The sequence below is a fragment of the Juglans microcarpa x Juglans regia genome, chromosome 4D, assembly GCF_004785595.1.
Source record: "Juglans microcarpa x Juglans regia isolate MS1-56 chromosome 4D, Jm3101_v1.0, whole genome shotgun sequence".
NCBI lineage: Eukaryota > Viridiplantae > Streptophyta > Magnoliopsida > Fagales > Juglandaceae > Juglans > Juglans microcarpa x Juglans regia.
Window position 1 is genome coordinate 16,321,209 of NC_054600.1, and position 12,544 is coordinate 16,333,752.

The 12,544-nt window shown below is 36.3% G+C and overlaps 1 protein-coding gene across 1 annotated transcript; it reads right to left on the reverse strand.

Annotated features, from left to right (window-relative positions):
• Positions 1-863: 863 nt before the first annotated feature.
• LOC121259819 (basic leucine zipper and W2 domain-containing protein 2-like) lies at positions 864-8,491 on the reverse strand. The gene is made up of 8 exons (XM_041161592.1): positions 8,338-8,491; positions 7,395-7,418; positions 6,287-6,392; positions 6,119-6,187; positions 4,647-5,140; positions 4,008-4,269; positions 1,711-1,919; positions 864-1,207 (listed from the first exon to the last, which is right to left on the reverse strand). The coding sequence occupies exons 1-8, from the start codon at positions 8,340-8,342 to the stop codon at positions 1,141-1,143; spliced, it is 1,236 nt and encodes a 411-aa protein (XP_041017526.1). The 5' UTR covers positions 8,343-8,491; the 3' UTR covers positions 864-1,140.
• Between the last annotated feature and the right edge of the window lie 4,053 nt (positions 8,492-12,544).

The window sequence follows — 12,544 nt, forward strand, 5'->3', positions numbered from 1 at the left end:
ATGACGATGGCATGAGCTACGGCGACGACGATGGCGTGAGCTGAGAGAAGGTATGAGTGAGAGAGTGACTCGAGACACGTCAAGGGAGGGGAGGAGGGTGGTTCTCATTAACCTTGTAATTACTGAAACATCATCATTTCATTACAAAACTTAATTTTTATATATATATATATTGAGCCGGGCAAGCATAGACCCAGCCTGACACTCGTCCCCCAGCATCCCCTTCAAGCAAGCAGATGCCTACCTACTTACCGCTATGTGTGGGCGGACGCCCTCGCCTACTTCAGTCCCGACAGGAAGGGTAGCTAGCCTGCTTCACAAACCACTATAGAAAATATATCTCAAAAAAGTTTGTTAGTCAAATTTCCAAACATACATTTACAAAATCATAAACTAGATGTTTGAAAAAGTACTTATATATTCTCATAGATGCTCAAAACTTTTCTTAACCAAAGGTAATCATAATTTATAGAGAATGATTGCATACAATCAGAATTAAGAAAAATAAACAAACATAATTTCCCCCAATTTAAAACGGAGTTGAAAAGTTGTAAAAAAAAAATTGATCAAAATCAGAAAGCAATGGCTGGAACTAAAATGATCTCAGCCATTAAATCATCAGCAATGAGAAACCAAAATGAGAAATCAAGCTTAAAGACGACACAAATGCTTTGATTGTAATTCAAACAAAACCTATCAAACTGTAATTCAACTTTTGAAAATTTAAACTCCAGCACAAATTCTTACGCTCAGTGAAGCCCTCCTCCTTTCGCTACTCTCAAATTTGAATGAAAAGTAGCGTTACTCACATTGGGTTATTACAAACCATATAACAGTCGGTAACATCAGTCAAAACACTCACCAAATAAGTTTCCCAAATTATGGGGGGATTCTGAGAGAGAGAGAGAGAGGGAGAGAGAGAGAGAGAGAGAGAGAGAGAGAGAGAGAGAGGAGGAACTGATTATTACAAGCAATAAACCATCAATGGTTTTATCATATCATCTGCAGGAATACCAACGTAAAATACTAAAAAAGGAGAGAAAAGTGACATGGAAATTCATTAGTTCATATCGAAGACAATGATAGAAATAAGATAGTAGGATAAAAGCGTTGAGGTTTACAGCATCATTGGCTGCGCACCTATTCCTCTTCTTCCGCCTCCTCCAGCCAATTCACGAAGGACTCCAGTGCCTTCACAAAGTTTTGCCTGTTGCATTTTCCGACACAAAGTTATAAGTTTCAAGGAAAATGGAACAGAATTAATACTAAAATGGGTAACCCATAAAAGAAAATCCTGAAAAGTTAACCCATTTAAATCTTTCATCGTCTTCTTAAGGAAGGCTCCATTTCAGATGTCGAATTAACTACATGCTATGAGTAATGTTACATGTAGTCGTGGAGTGTGCAAGCGTCGTGCAGTCGCTTTGAAAAAGAATGGGGTCCACTATTAAAAAATTAATTTTTTTTCATGTGAGTCCCGTATTTATTCACTTTTTTTAAAGTAATTGCACGGCGCTTGCACATTCACGACTGCAAGTATCATTTCTCATATAGTATTAACACATAAATAGCTTGTTTTTGCAGGCCAGAAGTATTTTGAGTTGACACAATGGAAGCCAATCTCAAGATAAACTACTATTGACCAAAACAATCCCAGTGATCATGACAAATCTAATATCCCTACAGTGGAAATTAAATGAACTTAAATACCTGCCCTTCTGGTTTGTTCCTTTGCGGAACCAGTGCAGAATGGTGTCTTCTGCAAGCACATCCTGGTCATAGAGAGACCTCACAATCTCAGGAAACAGCTTCATGAGCTTCGCGTCCTCATAGCATTGCATCTGAACTTTATACATGAGCTCCAGCTCAAGTTTTCCATTAGTGCAGAAAGTATTCAACAGTTTTGCCCACGTTTTCACCTATATCACAAAAAAATATGAAACACAATTCCACCATCAATTTAATGCCATCACTTTCTTCAAATGGGATGAGAAACTGACATTCAGTTATCTTATGCAAGAATTCTTAAAAAAAATCAATTGTATGTAATATCCACAGGATCCAGTCTTACTGCATATGCAAAGTAATGAAATGACATTAGCAGAAAGTACCAAACACTCTTAAAAATGCTATGCATTAAATGATATACCAGATGACATAAATTTAGAAAAAGTAAATCACAGTCTTGACATGATATGAATTGTGCAGAATCCAGATTCAACTTCAGGAAAGACATTTGCATGGTCCTATTCTTTCCCACTCTTTTGGTGCAGGTGAAGTTTTTTGTGATCAATATGCCAAATCGTTATATGAACACAAGCATAACCATTGTGGCGGCAGGAATTATAATCTATGGTTTAAGATAAACGAAGTAACAAAAGGAAAAAAAAAAAAAGAAGAAGAAGAAAAAAACAAACATGTATTTTGAGCACAGACAGCAAACATTTCCAGAAAAGATGATTATCCACTGGATGGAAACCTTTAAATCTTGCTATGGTATAAAAGCTGTGCTCTAACAACTAACCCTATTACAATCCACAACCCAAATCAAAAGTCTTACACTCTGACTAGTCCGCTACACAGCTCCAACTTTACCATTTACTGTCTAAGCCCATGTACTCTTGCTAGCAAGGCTCTGGCATGCTTTTTCCTCGTATGTTAACACGACCTTCCACACTAATGACCATCCTCTTGACCTTCATATTTTCACTGATTCCTTTCTCTAATCAAAATTGTGGGTTTCCACACAAAAATAAATGTGGGATCCCATAGCCTTATTAATCACCAATCACACACAAGTCACTTGCATTTCTTTGATTAAATAATCACATTCTAACCATCTCAGAGAAAGAATCTCTTCACTAATTTGCTCCCTAAAATAAATGAAAACACTTATCAAATAAATAAATGAAAACACTCAATAGTAAAGAGTAAGCGAAGTTACAGGAAAAAAATCAAGTTTGTCCAAAAATTGCATAAAAAACAGAGACTAAACATTAGAAGGAAGCATCTGCCAACCACTTCCAAGTAAGAATATCTACAATGTCTCCACTGGCAATGTACAAGTACAACAGTGAGACTGTCATATGCATATGAAATTGAAAAGAACGTGGCAAAGCAAGCCAAAAGCAACCCATATTCTGCTTTCTGCTATCATAAAAGATTCACATTTACTGTCAGAACCATCTTTTGGTAATTTGGCACCAGATGTCCGAGAACAGTGTCCTGACTAATCCCCACCCCAGGCCCTCGGCAAGAATTTTCCTGCAAGTGCACATTGGGTAATTCAAGGGGAAAATCTCCCGGTTTGATGGCCCCTTAGACCTGGGGGAGCATGCCCCCAAGCTCAAGGCCTTTACCACTTGAGCCAACCCCTAGGGGTTGGTAATCTAACTTTGAAAACTCGGTTTCCGGATTTAGAAGGGACAATGCTGAAAATCCAAAGAGGATTAGAGACTTTACTTAGGGCTGTAAACAAACAAGACTACTCAACAAGCCACGGGGGATCAATGATCCCACCTGTACTCTCTCTCTCTCTCTCTCTCTCTCTCTCTCTTACACATGCGCGCGAGCGTGCGCACAGAGCCAACTTCTTTCGATTTGAAAGTTGTAGATTATTCTTCTACATCCAGTTTGGAAAATTAAGAAACTATATTTAATTGCCACCCACTGCCCCGAAAACAAAAAAAAAAAAAAAAAAAAAATAACCCAACCAGAAAACAAAAGATTCAACTCGCTCAAAATACTCAATTGGAATGGGCTGCATACTCAAAGATTCTGGGTTCAATTCCTTACTAGGTGTTTCCTTGGATTACCATACACAGTTCTGGTCAACGAGGTTGTGTATCCAAGGTTTACTCTCCACAAGTGAGTCAGAAGAGCCCTACCTTGGTGAGGTTCCACATCACCAAAATATATATGAATATGCGACACACACAACCAACATGTACAACATTCAACATGCCTGTTCCAAAAAAGGCACAAAACAAGTACAGGCCCAAGCATACCTGGCGTAGAGCAGAATTAGCATTTTGTTGCTGATTTTTTCCAGACCACTGAACAGCATCCATTATGACATCCCACAGAATCCTCACAACCTCAATGTCTGGCAATTTAGCATCTTTAACACGCTGCTTCACTGTTTCTATGACTTCAGATATATCAACCTCCTCCGTTAACTGGGTTGTTAAAGCAGATTTCATTTCCTTAAGTTTCACCTCAAATATTTTCTTCTCGTTATATTCAACCAAGGCTACCAGCCCTTCTTTGCTGAAACATTGGCAATAATAAACATAGATTAGTTCCAAATTATCTGTCAAGGACATAACAGTGATGAAATTAAAAACAATAAAACAATGGGGGAAAAAAGATGTAATGTGAACTCAAAGAAATACCTTTTTTTTTTATAAGTAGTGAGCTCAAAGAATACAACAAGGCAGAATATAAAAAGAAATATTCCATCAAGCTACTAAACATTTCTTTTCTATAGAATTGAGCAGAATGCATTTGGTAAATATAAAGGCAGGTCCGCACAAGCAACATATAATGGTAGATCCGGAATTAGGAAGAGAGAGAGGAGGAAAGTATCTTAAAAAAGCATCGGTAACAACATTTCCACAATCTAATAGTACAAAGTACAAACTCACGTAAAATGCTCTGAGAAACCCTCAGGAGATCGCTTTGCAGATGGCAAAAAGTTCAGAAGATTTTCTTCCACTTTACCCCGTTTCAGTATAGAAATCAAATCATCAAGGCTATTATCAATCAGATATTCCTTAAAGAAATCTGTTATAAATAAAAGAACTAGCCCTTTGGCCACAAGGTTATCCTTAAGCAGTGGCTGGAACACAGTCTCTGGTGGAAGACCTGATAGCTTCTGAGAGAATGCAAGTGCTGTGAAAATTGCCAGCTTCTTCGTCTCATTCTCCTCAAAAAGCTCCAAGGACTGCAGGAATCTTCGCATGACATTTTCAAGATTTTTTATGAGAAATGGCCTCCGCCTTAAAATTTTCTGTATATAGATTACAGAAGGTAAGATAGCTTCACGTTTAGCATCACAGTCTATTATAGAGTAAGGATGGCGCTCCCCCTCATCAGGTTTGGTAGTTCCAGGTTGCGTACGCCCTCCTGTGAAAACAACCTGCAGTAATCAAGTAATACAAAATCAGGAAAGTTAAACATAACTTAAATTTCCGACAAAATATATGTTTTTTTTTTTTGATAGGTAAAATTTCCCATAAAATATATGTAAAGAGTAAAATAACAATACTATATTATTAAACTAGCACACTTAGGTGTTGCTCTAGTACATGTCCTAATGTCCCATATACTTGGGCTCTTTCTTATTCTTATGATCAATAAAATCTTGTTTACCAATAAAAAAGAAAAAAAAAAGAGTAAAATACCAAATGTGATGCATTTTCTGCTGTGATCACACAGACAAGTATTGTGTAACAGATATATGGATGAGTGGTTTAAGAGATAATTGGTGAATGTTAAAGAAAAAATCACATAAGAAAAACTAATTTTATACTAATCTAAATAATGGAGTTGGGATAACCCCAAGGGGTTGGCCCAAGTGATGAAGGCCTTGGTCTTAGAGTATCACTCCCTTCAAGGTCCAAGGTTCAACACCTCATGGGTGCAACCAATCCTTTGGGGCCACACCCCTGGTGAAAAGCCAGCGATTTAACCAATTCCGTGTAGGGAAATTTGCGAGGGTGCGGTGCACGGGACCAAGGTTTACTCTGCAAGAGCGGGTCCCAAGGGCCCTACCTTGGAGAGGTTCCCCGACATAAAAAATAATAACAATAATAATAATAATGGAGTTGGGACTAAATGATAAATTTGATATTTCATGAAGTATATCAAATGTTAGACTGATATCAACAAAAAGGACCAGGTTTTCCTTTTTGTTTTATTTTTTCTCTTTTCAGTTTTGTTATGACTGACCTGATCCACATGTAAATTTGATTATTTGATGAATATATTTTCCTTGATCTAGCCCAGGATTGCCATTCTTTACGTGTGAAGATCCAGTGAAACTGATAACGATTGGTTTTTTTTCCTTTTTTTGTCAGAGGATATAAAATAATATCTAACGGATCAAGAAGCATGCCTCAATAAAGGTGTCACCGTATCTAGAGAAGTTAAGATCTGAAGATTCAAGACTCCTGGCAACAAGTTCCTGCAAGTAAAAGGTATGGTCACATACAACAATAAAAAATGGACACAGCGCACACATGCACATTTGTAGTTATTAAGATTATGCATGGGTAACAATTACCAAATCACCAGCATTATCCAAATAAATCTGGACCACTGCATCTGCAAATGCTGCAGGGTCCAGAGGCGCTGCGATGTTCCGTTTGCGGGTCTTAATCCGCGTACCACTGGACATGAGGATCAATAAAACTAAATGAGAATGAGGTTGAAGCTAAAAACTTTCTGGTTGTCGTAGTAGTAGCTATTGTAATACTAATTAATAACAATGATGTTATGGAAGGAAAGACTACCCACAACTATGTAAGATCCATGATGCACAAGCACTTTTTTTTTAAGTTACCATAAGCACATCAAGTGTATCCCTAAAAACAACATCAGGTATCACTTCTTTAAAAATCAGATGAATTGAGCACAATAGGATGATTGGTGCCATTTTCAATGGATAATGCTACAATTAGTCTTTTTAAAAATACAATGATTGGAGGGAATTCACAAATGTATGCATCCTATCCACCAACCTAACCAGTAGAGAACAAACGAACATAATGAAAAGCACTAAATTCATTTCCCACATAAAGTATATTTTCATTATCCACGGTGGTAAGATTCTAGTTTCATTCATATTCTGTAAGAAAAACAAAAATCAAAATAGGATGATAGGGAAGAAACCTCTGAAAAAGAAAAGAACAGAGTAAAGGCAATGAAGCATCATAGTAGCATGTGATAACTTCAAGGTAGCTCGATAACAATAAATCATTTAACACGATGCTATCTTGGATCATTGAGAAGATACATGAAAACTGAACATGATTTATAACATGTAAAGGTTCCATCGATTGTAATAGAAAATAGTGCAGACATGTCTTCCAGTGGCTTCTTGACATAAATGGAGAAAATTCCATCAACGACCAAAGAAATGTAGATCCCAGTATGACTGAGCCTAACACAACAAGTTGGCCAGGGGTATTCATCCGTCTCATTTCTCCTTTCCCCAAACCAAGACAGTATAAAATTAAGATTTAACATATTGTTACCATTTCTAATTATCTATTCAGCAATGAATGAAAGGAACAAAATAAAAAACACTATTTCATTAATTAGATAAAATCCCAAAATATCAAAAAAATAGACCAGCTAACGCAGAGCGTAAAACAGAGAAGACGTCTTACCCAAGAGTGGGCTTCTCCTTCGAGCTGCAGAAACAGAGCCAAACGACATTAATCAGTGGTTTTGAGCGATAACCTTAAGATGAAAAAAAGAATGGATCTTGCAGAAAATATTCTATCATAATTTTTGTCTGCAAGTAAAATGAATCATAACTGATGTAACAAAGATGGAGTTTTGAGGTAAAGAATATCAAACCCGTCTCAACATAACTAAAATAGAAGTATAAAGAAATATTATTTCCCATGAAAAAAAACGTGGAAAAGATAAATATCCCCAACTCCACCCCCTGCACATACTGGAAATCAAGAAACCCATAAAAAATACAATAAAATAAATCCCATCAAGTTTCAACTGTAATCCACATCCAAAGAATATTTCTTTATCAAGATATGGATCAGAGGGAAAAACCCAATGCAAACCCGACAATATAAATACCTAATTCTATCATATTTTATATTTATTGGAAAAAATTAATAAAGACGAAATCCGTCATAGAATTCTACTCCCTATCAAGGGCCAAAAACCTATAATATAAAATAATTCAACTGGAAAACCTACAAGATCGAGCAATTCAACAACAACCCAAAGCAAGCAAACCCAACAAGAACGTCATGAACCAAAACATAAAGAACTCTATACAAAAGGACCAGCACAAATAGGCCAGAAAACACCATTTAGACCAGATGAGTTCAGATAACTTCCAAATTGAATAAAATATTGTTAGAATATATTTTTTTAATATTATTTTTATTTTGAGATTTAAAAATATTAAATTATTTATTTTATTTTACTTAAAAATTTAAAAAGATTGTAAGGATGAGATGAGTTGAAAAAAATGAACGAGGTTTTAGAATTCGAATCTCATACATACAGAAACAGATCTACGAAGAAACCAGGAAGCAGATCAGACAGCCTAGACGGGGAGGGAGGGAGGGAGGGAGGTACCTCATAAACCAAGACGAAGACGGATCGAAGGAGATGTGAGTCGGAGTCTCTCTGCGCCCGAAGTTCTTGCGATTAGAGAGAGAGAGAGAGTTAAGGCTAAAGCTAGTGGGTTTGCACGGGTACTTATTTCGTATACAGAGACTAGAGAAAGGGGGAGAGGTAATAAAAACAAATAAAATAATGAGATGTTAATTATGTTGGGAATTAATTATAAGAAACATATATATTTCTGCAAAAAGTTATTCAGATAGATAATGATAGAGATATTCCTTTCCTACTGTTCATTTATTATTTTTTTATATTTAATTTTTTTAATTTTTAATTTTACTTAATAGTTAATTAAGTAATTATTAGTAAAATTATATATATTTTTTAATTTTTTTTAATAGTTAAGGATGTTAAAAAAATATTTAAAATAAAATGATAAAAAAAAAAACTCCAAACACAATATAAACAATAAATGAATAGTAAGAGCACTAATAGTGAGCTCAACAAAACTAAAATTTGGCCAAATTTTAGCTAAAGTGCACAATAAATCACTATAGTAGACTCAACAAATGAACACAATCCAACTGACACACAAACCCAATTAGGGTTTGATGGGTTTAAGCCAATCCAATATATTCTAACCAAAATCTTATCTTCCAACTACAAACCTAATCTAATATGCATTAAAATGAGTGGAATGAAGCTTACTTAAATCCCCGGTAGGGTAAGGTTGAGAAACAACACTCTGAAAATCATCGAGATATTTTGAAGCAACCATATGACCAAAACAGGAGATAAGAGACAAATTGTGATGCCCTCGATCCCCGTGTGTGGTTTGGTGGGTGGCCGCGATGTCAGGATGTGCACCGGACAGGTGATGAGAATGCAAAGTGTCATATTTTTCTCCCTTAATGTTTAGTCTTTTATACTTATTTAGTGTCTAAATGTACTCATTATTCTTATATTTTTATTTAGGAAGCAAACAGAGTCGTTTAATGCAAAACGAAATTAATTGGGCGGTTCTGGACAGTTTAGATACTGCTTCGTAATCTGGGCATAACTCTCTAGTCTTAGCTCCGATTGAGATGATTCAAGATGATATGGAATCCCAAGACAAATATATACAACTTTTATGTTTTGAGTTTTGAAAGATACTGGATGCATAAAGGTCGAAATCGGTCTTGAAGTTGACGCACCTGCACTGCTGACGTTTCAGAACATTCGACCTTATTGTGCAATTCAAATATGCGATTTAATTGCAGATGTTTTGGAGATCAGGTGCACGAAGGTTACAGCTGGAAAACACTACTTTCCTAGTTATATTAGGACTCTATTTTATTTTTAATATTTCCCTTAATTAAATCAGATTTGGATATGGTTATTTGAGGATAATGTTTAGGATATTTTAGGAGATTTGGGAGGATTCTAAAAAGGGGGGATGGACATGTAAAAGAAAAAGATCATCATACTAGCTCATCTCTCTCCCCTCTTCTCTAACTCCTCCTTCCAGTTTTCATGATGGCTTTGTGTGGCTAAACTTTCATAATTGGTCGAAGAAAATGGAAACCTCGGAATCAATAAAACTGTGAGATCTGATTTGTTTTTAGTGTTCAATTTATGCTTTGAGTATCGAATGTTTTTCTATGTCTATTTTCATGATTGTCTCGTTTAATTACTAGGATGCCTACTAGTTTATTATTCGTTGCAATCTATTGCTAGATTAGATATCAAATCCGTAATTTATTGATCCCTCTAATTTGTGAAGCAACTAAGATTTGATGATTTGCTGCGTCAGAAATTATTAGATCTTATGAAGAACGCTCGACGAAATTAAATGCAACTGCTTGTGTTTGTATTGTTTAGCTTTATCGATCTCTCTAATTCTTAAGGCGGTTACTAGATTAAACATTTAGCGCTTGTCTTGTGTTGTTTAGTAGTTAGGGTTAATTAGATCGCTTGTTTTCTAATTAACTGCGACTAAGGAGAGATAGGAAAATAATTCCAACGGTGAATATTCAAAGTATGAATTAATATATATTTGCATTGATGATCAGTTGTAAAATTCCGATGGTGGATGTTGACTTAGACCAAGGTTTGTTCTTTTGATTGATTTCGATACTTTAATTTGAATTGTTTCTTAGTTGTTCTTCTTAAAATTGTTTTCGTTATACTCAAACCCCCATCCTTGTTCACATAGCATAAAACTAGGCTAAATACTCTCCGTAGGAATGATCCTTACTTGCACTACTACATGTATTTTTAGGAGTATAAGTTTTATTTTTGGTTGCCTGCGACAGTACATCAAATTTTGCACGGGTCACATCCCTCGCTTTGTGTAAAGGTTTGTATGCCTGCCTGTATGCTTAGCACACGTGGGTATAAAATTCTCGCAGGAGAAAGAAAAAAGAGGTATAGGATAAATTTATAAATGTGAGTACCAGAGAATTTAAGAATATGAAACTTAACTTTATAAATATCCGTAAGTCATGAAAACCATCATAAGTCTCCAAGTTAGCTAAACTATTACATCCCATAAATAATTCACTAAGTCTTTAAAACTTGAACAATTACATATCTATAGAGTTTGACTAAAAACAGGGAGAGGCAATGAGATCTACTTACTGAATAAAGGAACCAAGCAACCAAAATTTGTGTTAGGGATTGCAACCCCGAGAGTATAAAGAAATATCACATATGCATTTTAAAAATTTGAACAATATGAGGAAATCGAATAATAATATACATAACTCATAAGTTTTACGAATTTGAAAAGGCAAGCATCAAAGTTAATACCAGCATGAAAACCTTAAGTAATGCCATTTTAACATAGTTTAATGATCCGAGCATCCAGAGCTCAATTATAAGTCCAAAGTTCCATAAATTCGAGAACCCCATGTTCTCCATTTATCCACGTATTTCTCTTACGGCCGTAGGCCTTTTTACTCTTTTGGCTTTAAAACACTCATTTTTAAAGTATGCTCCACGGTCTCCCCTATACTACTATGCACACACCCTAGTTCTCTTTGTCACACAACGGGTAACAGCCACATGTGGGTCTTCATTACAAGCAACTCCTGGCTTCGCATCCTCATCCTTAAACATGGCATTCTCTGACCTCAGCCAACAGAGAGGCACCAACTACGGTACAAGAGTGTTATCGTCCCACTCGAGCCCGTCGATGCAGACGTCCAACGTCAACCCAGAGGATGTCACTCTATTATTACATGCTCTTAAGCGACCAAGGGAGCTCTATCGAGATAATTTTCAATTTCGGCTTGGGGTCGTGACACATATACACACAAACTCCCCTATAAATATACTACATCCTTCTTATAAAAAGTTAACAAAAATTCGAGACATAATATCTTGAGAAAATTCAATTAAAAAGTTCTTTCTTTATTAAAAATGCATAAATAAATCTTTCTTTATTAGAGAGATGGTACAAGGAATTGCTAGGTAATGAATACTCTCCTTAACATACACATAGGGCTCGCATACTTCACTATCATTCACCCATTTTGTAAGTATCAGCATGGCAAATACTTACATGTTTAACGTAGGCCTCTCCTAAGTCAGGTTGTCATCGAGTTGTTAGAAATTTGATGATGGCCTTTTAACATCCAAGCGTGTGCTTAGGCTTCCATCTCCAAAAAATTAGGGGGAGAGAGAGAGAGAGAGAGAGAGTTCGTAGTTCGTGACGGTGACATCCAATGAAGAGAATAAAAAGGGAAGGGAAGGAAATCACTCACAGGTTCTCCGTAGTTGGTTGCAGGATTGGTCTGTTGGTCGGTGGGTCCTCAGCTGTCTAGGTGTACGCGGAATGGTGGCAAAACTTTGAAATGATTAGTTCTACTAGAGTTTAGAGGCTTCACTAGTGAGTGATGAATTCTTCTAATAGGGTTGGCCTCCTATAATGTTGCGGGTGAATGTTGTCCATGTGACGATAAAGTCATTGCTCATGGTTGGATGAATAGTGAATACATGACTATTTTGCTACGATGTAGTTTAGATGGAAATAATGGGCACCGTGAGGGTTTCTAGTTGAAACTCATTTTTTAGTACTCCCATATTGTCTCTGGGCACTATAGTTCTCTAGGCCCCCAACTGACCTCGTACCATGTGTTTATTTCTTGCCCTGAGATGTGTTTGGGTTGCACGTTGTTCGCTTGTTGTATTCTTTTGTCTGCACCATATTGCACTCGCCTACTCTTTGCTTGCC